This window comes from Echinops telfairi, unplaced genomic scaffold (assembly GCF_000313985.2).
Source record: "Echinops telfairi isolate 266 unplaced genomic scaffold, ASM31398v2 ScPeMD7_7469;HRSCAF=8507_0, whole genome shotgun sequence".
NCBI lineage: Eukaryota > Metazoa > Chordata > Mammalia > Afrosoricida > Tenrecidae > Echinops > Echinops telfairi.
The window spans coordinates 32,677,408-32,698,074 of NW_022111372.1; the positions used below are offsets into that span (position 1 = coordinate 32,677,408).

General features: G+C 39.7%; 1 protein-coding gene across 1 annotated transcript; it reads right to left on the bottom strand.

The window, feature by feature from the left end:
* Positions 1-7,520: 7,520 nt before the first annotated feature.
* Positions 7,521-8,492, bottom strand: LOC101651825 (beta-1,3-galactosyltransferase 5-like). The gene has a single exon (XM_004697324.1). The coding sequence runs from the start codon at positions 8,490-8,492 to the stop codon at positions 7,521-7,523; it is 972 nt and encodes a 323-aa protein (XP_004697381.1).
* Between the last annotated feature and the right edge of the window lie 12,175 nt (positions 8,493-20,667).

Below are 20,667 nucleotides of genomic sequence, written 5' to 3' on the forward strand. Positions count from 1 at the left end.
GACTTCTTTCAGGTGTTGAAAAGTCAGGATGTTACTTTGAACATGGAAGGAGCTATGATGCCAGCAAAGAATATTGAAAGTACCAAGGGCTACCAAAAGAAGGAACAGTTCTGTCTTGGAAGAACAGCCAGGATGATCCTTAGAGGCAAGGATGGCGAGACTTCATCCCATGTACTTTGGACATGTTATTAGGAGAGGTACTTCTTTGGTAGAGAGACAGCAAAAAAGGATAGGTCTTCCATAAGAGGCTGAAAGAACGAACTCAAACGTAACAATTGTGAGGATGTTGCATGACCAGGCAGTGTTTTGTTCTGTAGTGCATATGGTTTCTAAGAAGTCAGAACCGACTGGAGGGCACCGACAACAATGTAGGTATATATCATGCAATATTTGGGGGCATACTTTTATACTAAAAAAAGTGTTTATCTGGAATTCAAATTTAACTGGACATCCTATGTTTTATCTGAAGGTCCTAAAAGTCCCATTTTTCATCAGAAACTGAGAATAATAATTTAACTTACTCTTCAAGGGATTGCATGTGAGTTATATGAAATAATGTAGGTAAAGGATTGGTGCCACACACATGCTCAATAGGTTAGGCTAAGTTCATGTGTTGCCTGCTGATTGAAAGTGGGGAGGTTCCAGTCTCCCCAGAGGCATCTCAGTAGAAAGGTCTGGCTATCTATTTCAGGAAAATCAGCCACCACTTGGAACCAAATGGAGTGTAGTTCTATTCGACTACACCCTATATATCAGACTTCATTCTCAATTTATACTCACTGCTCCTGAATAAGTATCCTTAGCATCCACATTTACATTAAAAATGATTCTGGTTTGGACGAGAGATTACATGGTCACCACAGGTGTGGTTAGGTGCCATGGAATCTTTCAATTCCCAATGACTTTTCTTGGCTGTAATATTTACAGGGGCAATTGAAGCCCTTAGATGGGTTCAAATGGTCAACTTTCCTGGTTAGCAGCCAAGTGCTTATCCTGTGTTCCACCTGGGCTCTTCCAGTATAAAAAAAACTCAAAAAACAAAAATGAAAGCCATAGTCATCAAGTCAATTTTAACTCATAGTGACCCCATGAGCCCACATCAGTATCCCTGTAGCCAAAAGCTGCAGGCTGATGTCAAAGAGACCATATTGAGAGTCTGTACACACAGTTAATTAGCTGACCACCTGTGTTTGTCTGGGTAAGCTAGAGAAACAAATCCATGGACACATATATGTGTATAAGAAAGATGTTTATATACAAGAGCAATTGAACATCGAGGAAACATCCCAACCCAGTTCAGTTCAAGGTCGTAAGTCTGATATTAGCCCATATGTCTGATAGCAATCTATAAAGTCCTCTTCAGACTCATGAAACACATGCAAAGATACTGAATGTAGATGATCACAGGCCAGTGGGTAGAAAGTCTTTGGATCCAATGTCATTGGAAACATCTCAGCGCTGGCAGGGGTCTGCATCAGGGTGGGTCCATGTGTCTTTTCAGCTGCTATATCTCCCAGGGTGTGAGCAGAGAGTCTTCTACCTCCAAGGAGGAAGTACCGGATTTCTCAGAATTCTCAGAAGGACACGCCCACACAGAGGCCTCATTGGCTATGATCTGATTGACAAGCTAGACTCCACCCCCACACTCTTAATCCTCAAATTGACAAATGATTATATATCTACCACAGCACCTCAGTCATAGGACGGGGGCATTCGGAGCTGCCTGATGAGAAAGCACAACTGCACAGAAGCAGTTCAGTTAAGGTAGGAGGCATGTTCAGGAAAATAGGACACGAGACCTCACTTTGCAGGTTAACATTATCACTTTGCATCAAACTTTCCCTGCCCTGCCATGGTGCAACCAAGTAGATGTTAGTAAAGTCAGATAACGCAAAACTAAAAAAAGATGATACCTGTGATTAGCAGAAAGATGGCTTGACCTGTGCTATGAAGGTGTCTGGATGGAACAGGACTCTGTAAAGAGGGCATCACGGCTTCACTGCCTGGAAAATGGACTCATGTCAGCCCCCAGTGAGAAGGCACTGAGGGTTAAACTCTGAACCACAGGCGTCAGTTGTTCCGGAGCCATCTAAGAAATCCATACAAAATGAGCTTGGGTCTGGCTGGAAGGAGCAAACAGGGAGATGCGTTTGACCAGAGCCCAGCTCACTGATTTGCTCCACAGGATTCTTTCATATAAACCCAACTGAGACCCATAAAAGTTCCCAGACCCCTGCTTCTTATTTAAAACCGTTTTTTTCCCCAATTACTTTTTTATTGTGAATCGAATGGTTTGCAGAGCTGGCTTTACATTGAAAAATCCATACACATTTTGTTTCTTTTCTTTTTTGTAACTCTTGCAATGAAACATCGCTTATCCTACCTCCTCCCCATTTTCTTTCTTAGGAAGGGATAACTACCTCCTTTCCTAAGCCTTCTGAACTTTGTCTTTTGGTAAATGCTTCCCTTTTTATCTTAAGTGGTTAATTATTCTAAGAAAGGCATGCATACCCTTCCAGTGCTACTATTTCCCTTGTAGATATGGATAGAGTTTGGCTAAAAATTGAGCTGTGGGGTGAGTTCAGTTCTAGACTGACAGGTGACTATGGGGTATAGTCTTGGGGTTTCCACCATTTTCTATTTCAGAGGTAAGATTGATCCTTTTCACGATTCTAGTTTTTGTTCCACATTTTTTTCTCCTAAAATACAAACTCGTTGTCATTGATTTGATTGAGACTCATGGTGACCCTATAGGACAGGGTATAACTGACCCTGTGGATTTCTAAAACTGTAACTCTTTATGGGAGTAGAAAGCCCCATCTTTGGAACTGCTGAATTTGTGGTTAGCAGCACAACGTGTAACCACTACAGCACCAGGACTCCATCCCATTTGTCTAGGACCTTCTATTGTGTTCCCTTGCAGAGTAGTTGTAATGTTAACTGAACACCATCTAGTTCTTCTTGTCTCAGGGTTGAGGAGATAGATGGTCCTATGGTCCAATAGCCCAATGGACTAATTGTTTCCAATAATCTATCAGACTAAGTGCATTTGCTTTTCATCACATTTCTTTCATCTGAACATGGAGAAAACAATAGTTTCCCCTTTGATGACTACCCACAAGCTTGATAGTCCTAATCATTACTTGACAATTGATCTCAGTATGTCCCAAGACTATGGCCCCTGATTGCAAGGCCCAGCAACACATTCCCTTAAGGTGCTGTGTGTGTCTAAGAAGTTTTCATAACATTTTGCCCTATATGTTCTACCAATTCATGGACAGGTTTGCAAAAAATATAACTATCCATATACAAGTATCTATCTATCTATCTATCTATCTATCTATCTATCTATCTATCTATCATCTATCATCTATCTATCACGTGAGTATTCTCCCACTCTCCCTCCTTTACCAATTCAGTCTGTGTGTTAATCCATGCATCTGCTCATTGATCACCACTATTGGATGATTGTGTATATAATAGTATTATAGTATCTATCTCTGTTGCCTTTAATTCTAGCATACCTCCTCGTATCTCCTGGTGCCTTCATCATTTTGGGGTGGGCGGGGGGCAATATCCTTAATGTATTGCCTTCTACTTCACCCAAATTGAATCTTCTTGAATTCTTCTCCATTTGGAAGTCCTGTGATTATACTATTCTCTCTTTTTATTTTGTAATTGTTTTGGTTACAAACTAATACCTTTCCTTCATATGTATGTATATATAAATATATATGTATACATACACACTTATAATGTGTGTGTGTGTGTGTGTGTATTTGGATACTTGTATATCTGGCCTGAGATCTGGGTTGTGTTGAGATGTATATTCACCTCAGGTTGTTGTCTGATATTAATTTTCTGTCCAAAGAACTCTTTGTATTATTTCTTGTATGATTGATTTGGTTTTCATGAGTACTTTTAATTTCTATTTATCTGGAAATGTCTTAAATTCACCATCATATTTGAGGGAAAACTTTCCTGGGTAATGATTTCTAATCATTTGGCAATGATGCCAAATACAGGAAGATCAAAAAAATAGAAAATAAGAATGAAATCAAGAGAAGCAGATAGAAAAAAGATATGTGGAAAAATATAGGAAGCAAAACTAAAGAGTATAAAAAAAGGAAAAACGAAGGAATGTATAAAAAAAGTATTAAAAAGGGAAAAAAGTAAGCAAAACTAAAGAGTATAAAAAAAGGAAAAAAGCTAAGCAATTTTTTCCCTTCAAATATATATGTCATCCTAGTGTCTTTTATGTTTTATATATGTCATCTTAGGGCCTTACTGATTACCTGGTTTCTGTTGAGAAATCAGAGGTGTGTTTTGCTGGTCCTCCTTTCTGGACCACATTTCATTTTCCATTAGCTGCTACCAGGTTCTTTTGTTGTCTTTGTCTTTGAAAATTTTGATTTATGGTATTTCTTAGTGATTTTCTTTAGGGATCTGTCTTGTTTGAGGTTCTTTTAGCTTCTTGAATACCTATTGTCTCATCTTCCATGATATGAAGGAAGTTTTCCAACAATAACTCTTTGAAAATGTTCTCTGTGGTTTTTGTTGTCTCTTCCTTTACTGGAAGTTTGATCACACAGAGGTTATTCCTTAAATTAGGTCAAATCCCACATAACTATTAGGCTTTCTTTAGAGTTTTTTGTTTTTTCTTTTCCTAACTATTCCTCCAGTAGATTAATATTGCTAGATTTGTTCAAGCTCACTAATTCATGTTCCATTGACTTATTTCTACTCCTTTGCCCTCACAATGATTATCCATTTCTGAATTTTTAGTATTAATCTTCTGGATTTCTATTAGCTATTTTTTATGGTTCCTAGTTTTTCCATTAATATTGTCAAATTGTTCCTTTAGTGTTTTCCTGAAATTTTCTAAAGATTTGCTTGTGATTTTCTTTCAGATTGTCTGCAGCTTTCCCAATCTATTGAAATGACCTAAATATCATTATTTTTAATTCCTTATAAGGTAATTCCAATGCTCTTTCTTCCTCAGAAAGTTTTTCTGTCTTTGTATTTTTTGTCACTTGCTTGAACCACTCTGCTTTGTTTCTCTATGTGAACTGAAATTGTCTGTTGTCTCTGAAGCATGGTGGTATTGTTGTTTTTGTACTTAATTGGTGTGTTAGTCTGGATAGATGAGACAAACAAATTCATAGACACTCATGTGTATAAGAAAGAGCTTTATATAAAGAGTAATTGTACATTAGGAAAATATCCCAGCCCAGTCAAGATCAAGTCCATAAGTCCAATATTAGCCCATATGTCCAATACCAATCTATAAAGTCCTCTTCATACTCACACAACACATGCAATGATGACGAATGCAGGAAGATCATAGGCCAGTGAGTGGAAAGTCTTGTGGATCCAGTGGCATTTTAAGCATCTCAGTGTTGGCAGGGGTCTCCACCTCGCTCCTTCAGCTCCAGGGATCTAGTGTAGCTCCATATATAATGTCCACAGGAATGTCTCGCAGAGAGTGAGTGTGTGTCCCGCCTCCAATGAGCTATTTATCTTCTTCACGCCTCCAAATGAGGTCATCAAGCTGAGACCTGATTGACAGACTATACTCTACCCTTCACTAGTAAGTCTCAAATTGACAACAGATTACATAACTACCACAATTTATTATTGCATTTTAGTGAAATTTTAGGTACTCACTACCTGTCTCCTGGTGAATGTGTCAGAGAATATGAATCTATGCTATGTTCTCTGTTTGCTGTGCATATAGCAATATTGAGGGTAGGTTTGGCTGATGTTGGTTGTGGTCTATAGCTCATGAGGCAGTTCAGAATTAAGCAGTGACCCTTATCTGGTAGGTAATGTGCAGGGGTGACTTGGCTTTGTGGGCTAGTTGGAGGAAAGCAGGTATACAATGACAAGGGAAAAAGAATGTGACCACTAAATAGAAAAAATAGAAAATAAGAATGAAATCAAGAGAATCAGATAAGAAAAAAGAAATGAGGAAAAATACAATAAGCAAAACTGAAGAGTATAAAAAAGGAATAAAATTAAGGAATGATAAAAGAGAAGGGAAAAGGAAAAAATATAAAAGAAAAGAGGAGAGCAGATGAGTTAGTTAATTGTGCCAGCCTGGCCAATAATCACATGTGGGGCTAATTGAAAGGCGGAGGGATAAATGGGTAGTGAGCCTTGCCTTTCTAGTTCTCGGGTCTCTTGTTTTGTGATGGTTGCACCAGGGTACAGCTGCCTTAGCAGTTCCCTGCTTCAGCTTGCAAGATTGACTTCCTACAAGACATCCCCAAGGAGAAGCCACATGGACCTATCCCGATGCAGCCCTGGGTGCTGGAGCAGCCATGTGGAGACCCCTGCTAGTGCTGAGATGCTTGTTCATTCACTGACTCAGCTTTCCTCCTGCAGTCTGCATCATTGCCTCTGTTTTGTGAGGTGGAGGACTTTGTGGACTGGTGTTGGGTTAATGGGTTAATGTTGGACTTGTGGGCTTGGGCAGCATTGGGTTGGGATGTTTTTGTGATACACATTTTCTTTACATAAAACTCTCTCTTATACATGTGTTGCTGTGAATTTGTTTCTCCAAAGTACCTAGACTAATACAGCAGAGAAACAAAGGATATAAAAACAGAAAAAGGGAGAGAAGAGAAAAGGAAAACAAAACAAAAACAAAGATGAAAACAGGCATATGGTACCCAAGGTAGGCTGGAACCCTCTGCCAGTTAAAGTCAGCTCCCATTTTGTTTGAACTAAGAGACTGGCAGAGTTCCAAGAACTGTAGTTGATCCATAGTGATCAAAGACCAAGGGTGTGGGGAACCAATAGTCTGGACACCTATAGTTGGCTCAGGGAAGATGTCTTGCTCACTGTGAGCAGTCTAACAAAGGTTGAGGCTGCCGAGATAGGTGAGCCTAATTTATAAGACCTGCATGAGGAGAGCTTCAGGAACTACACTGATCTTCTGAGGTGTGGGTTTGAAGAGTTTGTGGTGCCAAGATGTTAACACAGAGTTACAGGCAAGCCAGAATATCCCAGAGCAACAGGGATGTTTTGATTAGTTTGTGCATCCTCATCATGGTATTAAAGCACAAGGAAAGGGAGTTAGAAAGAGAAATTGGTGAGAGTGAACTATCTTTCTGAGCCTTTATGGTCACCATTTACTCTCGAGAGGTGTGCAGGGTCAGGGTTGTGGATTGGAGCCTGATAGCACTTGATTTTCCCTCCTCCTCAACTCTCTATTGGCTAGGAGGCTTGGGACAGGTGGTTGTGCCTATCTGAGTCAGTTATCCCTTTTGTAAAATAGGGATAGCAATGCCCACTACTTTGTGCATACACTGATCATTGAGATGAGTCGGTGTGAAGGTCCTCAAGAGGTGTTATTAGATGCTATTAGTTATTAGATGGGACACCAAAAGGGAATCAGTGGTCACATCTACACTTCTGCTCTAGTTTGGATTTGGAACACAGAAGGATGTTTTCCGTGCTCTTCTTGTTCTCCTTCCCCCGATCCCTCTCACACTGCTGGCAGGAATGAACAATCACTATGGGGTGCCTGACTTTTTACCCTTAGGATTTTGTAAGATGATTGGGCACTTTTTCCCCAGGGAACTCTCCAGAGCATGCCAGTAGACCAGCAGTTCAGGAGGCGCAATGAAATGGCAGGTCACAATTTTGTGAAAGCGACAAATGGAAAAGGACAACCTCCATGGGAAAAATGTCTGCTCTGAGTGAAGCTCCTCCAGGTTGATGTTCAACTTGGCCAGGCAGAGCCCCACGAACACATCTTCTAATTTAATGAAAGGGACGCTCTCAGAAACATCATACACCTGGCTTGCAACATCACTAGAGAACACATAGCCCGTGCCAGAGCAAAAAGGCGGGTACCTGTCCCAGGGGTACTCATCTTTACTGACAAACCACTTACTGGACTTATCCCTAATTGGAAGGCCATTCGTTATATCAAAGCCAGTGAAAAACCTAGTTGTTCGGTTTTTCTTTAGAAGTAGTTGGGTCAGGTAGTAGACGTTCACAAACATGTCCGAGTCTGTCTTCATCACAAAGGCAGCCTGAGGGCAGAAGTGGTGGACCCACTCCATGCCCATCATGGTCTTTAGGGTCAAATTGGCATAGACGTCCACAAAGTCCTTCTGGATAATGTCTCCATGTCGCTGGCCTTCCTGAGACACCGCTGTCATGTCGTGCTGTGTGGCTGTGGCTCCCAGGAGGAAGAAGGTCTTTATCTGTCTTCCTTCCACGACGTTTGCTCTCCCCCACGTCTGCCTGATGGCCATGCGAGCGGGCGCCTGTCTGTGGGAGGAAGTCACCAGCAGGACAAGGAAGGGAGGGTTCTGCCTGCAGTCTATTTCCGGGAGCTGGAGGAAGACCCCACTCTCTTTCTTGAAAACAAACTTCTCTTCTTTTAAAGGAGTTAGATTGTTCATGCTGAAATATAAGCAAATGGCCCCAAGAACCAGAAGGAAAATAAATATACATCTCATCTTCAAGCAAGCCATCTGTAAAAATCAAAAGAAAATTATTAGATTTCAGGAGCATGTGTGGTATTACATTAGGGGGCTAAGCTGGGGAACAGGCCTGTGGTTCATGCACTATATTCTGAAATTCTGGGATCCCATTACACAAAGAAGTAAAGTTCTATGGTCAAGAATTTGGGCATAGATTATTTCCAGCATCATCTCTCTAGGATATAAGACAGAAAGTACCAGGATTATCACATTGGCCCTGGCTCTACTTCTCACCAGCTTTAACCTATAACCAAATGCGCACCAAACTCACTACTATTGAATTGATTCTGACTTATAATAACCATATAGTATAGAGTAAAACTGCCTCTGTGGGTTTCCAAGGCTGTAGAATTTTACCGGAGCAGAAAGTTTCACCTTTCCAAGGTATAGTAGCTGGTGGGTTTGAACTGCTCACCTTGTAGCTAACAGCCCAACACATCACCCATTATGACACTCTAACCTAAAGGATCCTCAAATGCCTTGTGTATGAAATAAGGGACCAGGTGTCTCTCTAATTCCCTTATTGGTCCATCTGCCCTTGTCCATCTGTGACTTTATGGTGTGATCCAGCTAGATAACTTACAAGACTGGAAGCCACATCTTCTAAACCTAAATGTACAGAACATATACGATTTCCCCCTGATCTATTAATTATCTTTGTGTTGCTCCCAGAAGGCAACAAAAGGTATTTCTGATTTGCATAGCTACTTTGGAGTTCTGCCTCACCTAGCAATTGCTGTGAGGTACCAAGCGTCAGCCATGACTCCATGAGTTACAGAGAAGAATTGCTCCATAGGAATATGTTGGCAATAACCTTTCCAGGAGATCACCAGACCTTTTCCTCTGTGGAGCTACTGGGTAGGTGGGAATCACTAACCTTTAGGTTAAGGTCACCTGGATTCCTTTCCTCTGTGAGTAGTTGCTATCCCACCCCCACACCTCCCGGTTACTGTTTAAATCACCTGTCTGATTCTTCATAGCTGCCCACTCATCTCTTCTATTCTTAGCAATTTAGGATCATCAATGTTAATACTACAAGAAAGCAAGCTGAACCTTTGAAAAGTAAGCCACGGGTAGATGCAGGAGGAAATTTGTTTCAGAGAGTTTTCAGTGTTGGATGCTTGGCACCATCAAGTTCTGGGTTTGGTTCGACTCCCCCAAACCATGAATTCAGAAGCTACTAGAAGGAAAAAAGAAAGAAGAGTGTTAATCAGATCACATACTTCTTTCTGACTGGTCTCACACATTGTTGTTGCTGAATTTGGGTCACATGCTGATTTACCACCTATCTACAGGACCCTTAGCCATCATGTGAGTCCCACAAAGCCCCAATTTATTCATCTTTAAAATGTAGATGATCAAGGCATCCTTGTCCACCACGTGGATCACTTTCTCATCAATGACATGCATAGGAAAATAACTGAAAATCCGTTCAAGGCTAAAAGGCTAGAAAACTGCTTACTTCTTTCTAAGGAGATGTGAAGAACTTATAAATCAGCTCCAACCAACTTATCATGTACAACAAACTTATTAAGTACCACTGCCAAAGAACAGACAAATCTGCCTTAGAAGAGGTACAGCCAGAACACCCCTTAGAAGTGAAGATGGTGAGACTTTGTCTCACATATTTTGGACATGTTATCAGGAGAGACCAGTCCCTAGAGTAGGACCTCATGCTTGGTAAAGTGGAGGGGTAGTGAAAAGGAGGAAGTCCTTTGATGAGAGGAATTGACACAGGGGCTACAACAATGGCCTCAAACATAAGAACAATTGTGAATGGTGCGGGGCCTGGCAGTATTCTGTTCTGTTGTATATAGGGTCACTACAAGACAGAATCAACTCGATATTACCTAACAACAAAAACATTAACTCAGTTTCAATTCATGGTGACCCTGTGTGATGCAGTAGAACTGCCTCATAGGATTTTCTAAGTTGTAATGCTTCTATTCATTAGGCCTTCAGTATCTGACAAAATCACCATGCTATACATAGTTTTCAGCAGCTACTTCCTCTGAGGTGGGCAATAGTCTTCTTTATAGTCTGTTCTTTGTCTGGAAGCGCCACTGAAACCTGTTGACTTTAGTTGACCCTAATGACCTTTGAAATACCAGTGACATAGATTTCATCATCACAGCAACATCCAAGCCACCACAGTACGATCAACTGAGAGATCAGTGGTGGCTTGTCTGACAGTCAAGAGAAGCTGCTTTCTCAAAGTAGAGGCAAGCGTGCTGATGGGAATGAAATAATGCTGTGAAAGTGGAACCTTCAGAATCTTAATTTGCAGATGGGGAAAAACTCAAGGTAGAAAAAAATAGCTGCAAAAATCTACTGAAAATTAGAACTCGGAATGTACAAAGTATGAATCAATGAACACTGGAAGTTATAAAAAATGAAATGGTATGTATAAAGATTGATATCATTAGTGAGATAAAATTGATTGGTATTGGTCATTTTGAATCAGAAAGCCATATGGTTTAGTATACTGGAAATGACACAATCAAGTGGAATGTCATTGCATTCATTGACAAAAAGGACATTTCAAGATCTATCATGAGGTACAGTGCTGTTTGTGATATGATTATATCTATTTGCCTTCAAGGAAATTCAACCAATATGACTATTATTCAAATTTGTGCACCAACCAGCAAAGCTGGTGATAAAGACATTGAAGAATTTTACCAATGACTTCAGTTTGAAATTGATCAAACATGCCACCAATATGAATTGATAAATAATTGATAAATAATGCAAATGTTGGAAACAAAGATGGAAGGAACAGTAGTTAGAAAAGATGGATTTGATGATAGAAATGAAACTGAAGATCACATTTTTTAAGACCAATGACTTTCTTATAGCAAATACATTTTTTAACAACAAAAATGGTAACTATACACGTGGACTTCTCCAGATGGAATACGTAGAAATCACATTGACCACATCTGTGGGAAGAGACAATGGAAAAGCTCAATGTCAGCAGCTAAAATCAGTCCAGGGGCTGACTGTGGAAGAGATCTTCAATTGCTCATAAGTAAACTCAAGTTTAAGATGAAGAAAATGAAAACAAGTCCAGGAGAGCAAAATACAACCTTAAATCTACCTCAGCGGAATTTTGAGAACTCTCAAAAACAGATTTGTGGCCTTGAACACTAATGACAGAAGACATCATGAGCTATGGATGACATCAAGAATATCATATATGAAGAAAACAAAATGTCATTAAAAGACAAGAAAGAAAGAAAAGATCAAAGTGAATGGCAGAAGAGATTTTGCAGCTTGTTCTTTATCATAGAGTAGCTAAGGTAAATGGAAGAAATGATGACTTCAAAAATCTGAATAGAAAATTTCAAAGGGTAGCTTGAGAAGAAAAAGTAAAATAGTATAAAGAAATGTACTTAACCCTAGAATTAAAACACCAGAAAGGAAGAACATGCTCAGCATATCTTAAACTTAAAGAACTAAAGAAAAGATTCAAGCCTTGAATTGGAATGTTGAAATATTCTATGGGCAAAATATTGAATGATGCAGGAAGTATCAAAAGAAAATGGAAAGACTTCACAGAATAATTGTACCAAAATTAGTTTGACATTCAACCATTTCAGAAGGTAGGATATGAGTAAGAACCAATGATGCTAAAGGAAGAAGTTCAAATTGCACTGAAGGCATTAGCCACAAACAAGGCTTCAGGAAATTAAGGAGTACTGATTGAAATGTTTCAAGAAGTTGTTGAGACACTGAAAATACTTATTCATCTATACCAGGAAATTTATAAGGCTGCTACTTGGACAACTGACTGGAAGAGATCCAAATTTGTACCAATTCCAAAGAAAAGTGACCCAAGAGAATGTTTGCTATAGAACAATATCATTAATATCACATGAGTAAATTTTTGCTGAGGGTCATCCAACGACAATTGCAGCAGTACATTGACAGGAAGTTGCCAGAGGCTTAGCTGGATTCAGAAGAGGACATGGAACAAGGGATATCATTGCTGATGTCAGATGGACCTTGGCCGAAAGCAGAAAACACCAGAAAAAGGTTTGTGTTTCATTGACTACAGTATACAAAGAAATTCCACTGTGTGGATCACAACTGTGGTAGTTACATAATCTGTTGTCAATTTGAGACTGAAGAGTGAAGGGGCGGAGGGTAGCCTGTCAATCAGGTCTCAGTTTAATGACCTCATTTGGAGGCGCTAAGGAGATAAATAGCTCACGGGAGGTGAGACACACTCTTACACTTATGAGACATTTCTGTGGAGAAGATACCTGGAGATATGCTAGAGCCCTGGAGCTGAAGGAGCCACATGGAGACCCCTACCAGCAATGAGATGCTAACAACACCACTGGATCCAGAAGACTTTCTACCCACAGGCCTGCATTCTATTTTCTACTGTGATCGTCCTGCATTCAGGATCATTGCATGTGTTTTGTGAATCTGAAAAGGACTTTATAGATTGGTATAGGACATATGGGCTAATATCAGACTTAAGGACTTGATTTGGACTGGGCTGGGATGTTTTTTCAATAATCAATTGCTCTTGTATATAAAGCTCTTTCTTTCTTTTTTTTTTTAAAGCTCTTTCTTATACACATATGAATGTCTATGAATTTGTTTCTCTAGTCTACCCAGACGAACACAATAACACACTATGATTAGCCTTAAGAGGAATACGAATCCCAGTACACTTCATTGTATGCAGGACCTATACATGGATCAAGAGGCATTTATGGTAACAGAACAAGGGAATATTGCATGATTTAAAATCATGAACGGTGTGCATCAGGGTTATAACCTGTGATAATACTTATTCAATCTGTATGCTGAGCAAATAATCAGAGAAGCTGGTTTATATGGAGAAGAATATGGTATCAGGATTTGAGGAAGGGGTATTAACGACCTTTGATATGCAGATAACAAAAGCTTGCTTGCTGAAAGTGAGGAGGACTTGAAGCACTTGCTGATGACAATTAAGGAGTACCAATTGAAATGTTTCAACAAGCTGATGAGACACTAAAAATAATCATTGATCTATACCAGGGAATTTAGAAGGCAACTACTTAGCCAATGAAGGATTGTATAGCTCAGTGTATGTATTACAACTTAATGTAAAGAAAACCAAAATCCTTACAACTAGATCAGTAGGTAAGATTATGATAAATGGGAAAAAGATTGAATTTATTAAGGACTTTGTCTTGCTTGGATCCATAATCAATGCACGTGGCAACAGCAGTCAAGAGATCAAAAGATGCGTTGCACCGGGTAAATCTGCACAAGAGCACTTTCGAATGTTGAAAAACGGGGAGATTACTTTGAGGACTAAGCTAGGTTTGACCCAAGTCATGGTATTTTCAATTGTCTCATATGCATGTTAAGGTTGGACATTGAATATGGAAGTCCAAAGAAGAATCAATGTGTTTGATTTGTTGTGCAGGTGAAGACTATGGAAAGTATCCAGGGCTGTCAAAAGGACTAACCAATCTGTCTTGGAAGAAGTACCGCCAGAAGGCTCCTTAGAGGCAAGGATAGCTAGACTTCGTCTCACATACTTTGGACATGTTGTCTGGAGAGCCCAGTCTCTGTAGAAGGGCATCATGCTTGATGAAATAGAGAGGCAGTGAAAAAGAGGAAGGCCCTCAAAGAGATGAGTTGACACAGTGCCTGCAACAATATGCGAACATCTAGGTATGACTGAGGATGGTGCCAATGGGACATTGTTCAATCCAGCTGTACATAGGGTTGCTATAAATTCGAGCCAACTCGGCAGCACCCAACATCAACAATGGCAGTAATTGCTTCTTGAATGGTTCTAATGAAATAGTGCCTTTTAGTAGTGTTGTTGAAATTGAGTAATGTCAACTCCGTTTTTTCCAAGTTTCATCCTGATATACACATCCTACCTACCATGCTAACTGTAGAAGACAAGGCTAGCAGAAGCACACTTCTATGGGATGATTCAACCCCATGGAGAATAAAGAGCTGGCAGCCTCGCTCCTGGCTCTGTTTCTGAAGATCTCTACTTACATACCAGCCTTAAATTATATGGCCAAGTGACCACCTTCTCTTGGAGGGCCAGCATGAAGAATAAGACCTTATATAGTTTGCTGAGAAAGATTAGTGCTTTCTAAAGTCAGGTAAGCTCCCAGAAAATCCCCAGAAGTATTTTCTACATTATAGATTCTTGTAACACAGTTAGGGGTAAACCCACACGCCAGTCTCCAAATAATGATTTTAGATGCACAAAACAAACACATAGAATTATAAAGGAAATCAGTTGTGTTCAAATAAATACATCCAAATATTTAAAATATTCAGTCTAACACATGTATTTCTTCATTATAGCATTTACTAATGCTATATATTTCTGCATCTAGTAAATAACTTAATATTAATTCCCAATAAAATGGTTTTAAAAAAATCACAATGAACTTGATCAACAGTTGGATGTATTCATAACTATTGTCATGTGGGTAAAAACACTCTTGATTTCTAGTGATAAAGTCATTTATACCACTAGTATGTGGCTCAGGATATATATTCATAGGGGAAAGAAATGTAAAATTTCAATTTGAAGCCAGTGAAAATAAAGATGTAATTTTTCCCCCATCCAAGGCTTCCTACCCAAGGTTATTAGTTATTCTGTTGGAAAGCAAGACCTTTGACTACTGAAAAACTCCAAAAAAACCTCATTGCCATCGAGTGACTACTGATTCATAGTCAATCCCATGAGCTTCAGAGATTGTAACTATTTACAGGAGTAGGAACCCATTTTTCTTCCAAGGAGAAGTGGTTTTGAGCTGCCAACCAGGCCAATTGCAACCCATTGTGTAACCACTACACCACCAAGGCTACTCCTGCTGGACAACTACACACACACACACACACACACACACACACACACACACACGTGGTCCCATGAATAGTCACATTTCAACATTAATAATGACTGATTTTAGGGACAATGTCCCATTATTAAATGCAATGAAGATACCAGAAACAGATTTATGAACCATATGGTACGATAACTTCTAGGAAGGCTCTTGGTCTTTTCATCTTTTTGGATAGCAGTCACTTGCTTCTTGTCATCCTTGGGTGTTTCAACTTTACATCCAGAGACAGGTCTTTAAGATTCCGGATGCTATTCTTTCGATTGCTGAGCACCGTCTGATTTCTCCCCACTCCTGTGCTATAACACCCACTCTCCAGTGAGCTCTTCATGAAGGCAGCTATTGAACAGGGCCACAGTGCAAGGACTAATGGTTCTTAGATTAGTGCTTATAGCTATGTATGAGCTCAAAACCCAGTCCTAATTTTGAAGTTCATATATATCTCTTGCAGCAATGGTTCACTTTAGAGGCAGCGTTATCAGTTTAGTGGGAACTAATTTACATAACTTCTATGAGACATTTGGTAGTTCTAAATAATAGTATTATTAATCTATCCAATGGTATAGATTATATATATACATATATATGAAAGCTTTTTAGACTAAAATACATGGTATGCTTACTTGTACAAGTTAAAAATTTAAGTAATTGAACTCTGTTTTAGAAAGCAGTCAGGGTTAGGTATAAGGCAACATTTTCAATCATGGTCATTCACTAAGACACAACTGTGTCTGCAGGACTAAGGCAAGTCACAAAAAGCAAGAAAAGTATGAAATTAGCAAGTATATGGTAGTCTTAAGTTGGCAACCTTTTGGAAAGTTGTAAAAAAAGAGATTTGAACCAAAGTCCTCTGACTTTCAAATTCTCTACCTTGAGATACCAATCCTCTGCTTCTTCTCACGCTGGCATATTTCAGCCTAAGAAGCATTCTTGTACTTCTTCCAACACAGATTTGTTTGTTCTTCTGACAGTCCGTGGCACTTTTCAATATTTCCCACCATTACCATAATTCAGATGACCCAATTATTCTGTGGGCTTCTTTATTCAACGTCTATGTATCTAGACAACGGGTCAGGCAGACCTTAGTTCTGAAAGTGACATCCTTGCTCTCCTTTTAAAAGGCCTTGTGCACAAGCTTTGCCCCGTGCACTACATAATCTGATGTCCTTACTGCTGTTTTCAGGAGCATCGGTTGTGGATCCAAGCAAAATGAAATATTGACAACTTCGCCCTTTTCTCTGTTTTTCATGATTCTGTCCAATGGTCCAGTTGTGACGATTTTCATTCTCTTTAGATTCAATCCAAACCCTCACTGAAGGCTTTCGTCCTCTCTTTTCATCAAGGTTTGGAAGTCCTCCTGGCTCTCAGCAAGCAAGGTGGTGTCATTTTCTTATCGTGGGTGTTCATAACCCTCCCACCAATTCTGGTGCCACATTCTTTTTGTAGAGTCCATCTTTGTGGATGATTTGCTCAAAATCCAGGTTAAATAAGTCTGGTGAAAGAGCATAATCTTGGCACACATGTTTTCTGACTTTAGACTATAGAGTATCCTATTGTTCTGTTCAAATGACAGCCTCTTGGGCCATGTGCTAACCTCCTGCTTCCAGGAAGTGTATCAACTCCAATCAAACAAAGTGATTGAGGGATGGGAAATGCTGATCCACACTGACCACTAGTCTCAGAATCAGTGACTTTTCGAGCTGAAAATCATGTTAGGCATCACCCCCACATTTATTGAGCACCTACTCTGTGCAAGGGGTGGCGCTAGCCATTGTGGGAAGATGACAGAGGTGGGCTCTTAGCCACGGTATGTACACACTGGATCCCAGCCCCCAAGTATGTGGAGAGCTGGGCTTACCTCCTTTGAACTCACTCCCCAGAGGAAAATGTTGCTTTTCCCTTGTGAAACGTAGATGAGCTTCCTCTTGGGAAGCTGCGTTCTTGAGCTTGACATTTTAAGCTTGTCTCTCATGGACACAGAGAAGATCACTTCACTTCTCTAATGACTAGTGCAGGCAGGACAGAGAGCGGGGCATACATGTGCTACAGGCCCTGTTCTCCATTCAGGTTGTCTCCTTACTCTTCCTGTGGAACCTTCTCTATTGGGGGGAAAAATGGACTTTTCTCAAAGTTACCAGTCCCTAAGGAACCAAATTGGAAAAAGATGAAGCTTTCTACTCCTGTTAAGATTTACAAAAACTCATAGGGGGACACTTCTGCTTTGTAATTAACTCAATGGCAGTGCGCGAGTTGAAGCAACCAAGAACAGAATTTAGGGATTTTTGAAACCCATTTCTCTTGAATATTTGAAGTGCCACCCCCCACTGAAAATTAGTCCAAATAACATTGAGCATTTTAACTTCACACTTTTATCCACTGTGTCAAAAGGGGAAACACTGTGTTTATCGATATGTAAGGGTCACTGACAGCAGCCGTTCACAGGAAATAAGCTCATAACAGTAAAAAGGACACAGCAGACTGGCATTAAGGGCGTGGCTAATTATTCTATTATAACCACCTTGAAAGGAAAAAAAAAGCATGGGCATTTTGATTGTGTATGTGTGTGAAATATATGGAGGAAAGTCTTCTTTAGCTCATGTGAAATAGCTTGAAACCAATATAAGAGACTTTTCTCAGAGAGTATCTTCCTCCTAATTACTCTGGAATTCCGGACCCTCAAGAGTAGTACCATCGTCTCCAGGGAACTTGGTGTGAACCTGATAAAGAATTTGAAAGCAACAGGAAGTCAACATGTAAATCACCATCACAGAGTTGGGAAAGGGAAAGATTTAAAATAAGGCAGCGTGATCATGCTAGAAACTATCATATAGCCTACCCAGATATGAACTTTTAGGAAGCACTCTGGGAAAGAAGCAATAGAAGCAACACAGCATTCAGAATGAATTGTGCTGCATGAAATGCTTGTTCATCTTTACAGCTAGAATTGTTATTTCTTGGCAAACAAGTTAGGTGACCTTTAAGAAAATGACCCAACTCCTTAAACCAGCTCCCAATGTCCTTTGTCATATGTTCCAATTGACCTCCCCTTGCTCCCTCTGCCTGACTACACTTGTCCTCTTTGGGGGCCTTGAATGTATTCTGTTCTTTCCTATCTTTGCAAATAGCTCTCACTGAGTGCTGCATCTTCTCTTTGCATCTCCCCCCCTCCCACTTTTGTCCACTCATTCACTCACTGCCATCCAGTTGATTTGAACTCCTAATGACTCTGTAGAACAATAAACTGCCTCTGTAGGTTTCTGAAACTGGATCGTTTTACAGGAGTAGAAAGCCTCCTCTTCCTACTGTGCACCAGCTGGTGGTTTTGAACTGCAGACCTTGCAGTTAGCAGCTCAATGCATAACCTGCCATACCATTGAGACTCCTGTTCTGCTGACCCCTAATTGCCTTTAATTGGGGCAAAGAGTGATAGTGGTGTGTTGAGTTACTCATTGAACTGCAAACGAAAAGGCCAGCAATTCAAAACTACCAGATGCTTGTGGAAGAAAGATGAAGCTTTCCACTCCTGCAAAGAGTTACAGTCTCAGAAACCCACCGGGGCAGTTCTACTCTGCCCTAGAGGGTCACCATGAGTTGGAATCAACTTGATGGCTAATAGTTTTTGATTTCTTTTGTTTTTGCTTTGAGAGCATGACTGAATGCTCATGGCATCCATTGTATCATATCCTGTTCAATTGATAGGATTGATTTTATTAACTCTCTGTGCAAAACATGAAATCCTGCCTACCTTTGTCACTAGTAAACCACTCCACAAGGACAGAGCCCATTTCCAGTATTTTCTATAATATCCATCATTGCACACTGCTTGTGATAGAGAAGCCCAGTGGAGATTTCTGAATGAATAAAAGAGAACTAATGATACTCAGGCATCCCAAAGCCAAACTCTGCTCTGTTGTGACTCAGATACATTTTATTTATATTTTTCTCTTAGTTTTTTATTTTAAATATCATTATATGCATTTGTTGCTTTTTTACAGTTATACATTCTCTAGTCTGTTTTGACAACAGTATTTAAAAGTTCTGAATCCAGTAAGAGATGTTGCTTTCAATTAGAAACATGTGTGTACATACTTATCAATTAAAAAACCCCAACATATGACTGTTCTTATGGATTCTTAAGATTAATAAAGGCTATTTTTGAACATGCAGCTAGGAGAGAGGGAAGCAGGCCAACCACTTCCTTGTGCTGCCTTGTTTTAGCAGTGGTATCAGTAGTGGTTTGGGGAGGGAACCATGTGCCTTCAGCCTATGTAGATGAAAAGATCAGATCCACAATTAACATAGGAGTAGTAAGAGAAGAGGTAGCGGAGATGGAGGAGGAGGTTCTGGGCAGACATAAATGGCAAAACAGGTTCATGAAGGAAAAATCTAATAATCAGAAAAAAACTGCAATCGAATTAAGACATACTAGCCAAGTTATTTTGATAGGTTATATATTTAGATGTTTAGCCAGTCTTTGATCAACTCCTTAAGGGTAGAACTTTATATACAAATTTACATGCTTCAAATAAGACAGATTTTTCTTATTTGTTATAGTAAGGTCACTTATCCAAATTTTCGCTTGTACATGGAGAGCTTTAAGGAAAAACAGAGGACATGAAGGGAGCTGCCGTTTTTTAGCAGCAATGAAATAGTCACTAGCCCCCTTCCTACAGACTGAATTCAAAGCACGGTCAGAAGTCAGTGCACCACAAAGTCACCAGGTACGACATTGCTTGTTCACTATACAATTAATAACTTGAATTTATCCCAGCCCCACACCCCATTACATCCCTTCTTTTTATAAACAGCAACCATTTTGCTATTTTATACATAGGCTAGCAGGCTTGTTTAAAAATGAAAGTGCTAATTCATTTACAGAATTTAAAAAAGTTAGTTAGGTAGTACTACAATAAATGTCCAGTAATCTACATAGGAACAATTTTTGATGGACGAAAATGATGAAGATTGAATAAGGCTACCAGATTACTTTATTTTATTTACATATAAAGAAGATACACAATGGTAAGGAAGAGACAGAAATTGGACAAATATTCATACGGTGCCAAAATTACATTTGCCTTTGAACTTATACTATAAGACATTTTAAATCATCCTATAGCCCATGACTGTTTGTTCCTTAGAAAAAGAAAAGCTGTCTTCATAACATTCCCTCTTGTGGCAGATTTCACAGTGTCATTTGAAGGTTCGGAGTCAGGTTTTTAACGTTCTTCAAAAAAAAAAAAATTCTCTCTCTCTTACTAAGTTTCCCACCTCCACCC

What these genes read in the sequence shown, in the direction of transcription:
- LOC101651825 (XM_004697324.1), bottom strand. Translation starts at nt 8,492, where the DNA reads ATGGCTTGCTTGAAGATGAGATGTATATTTATTTTCCTTCTGGTTCTT.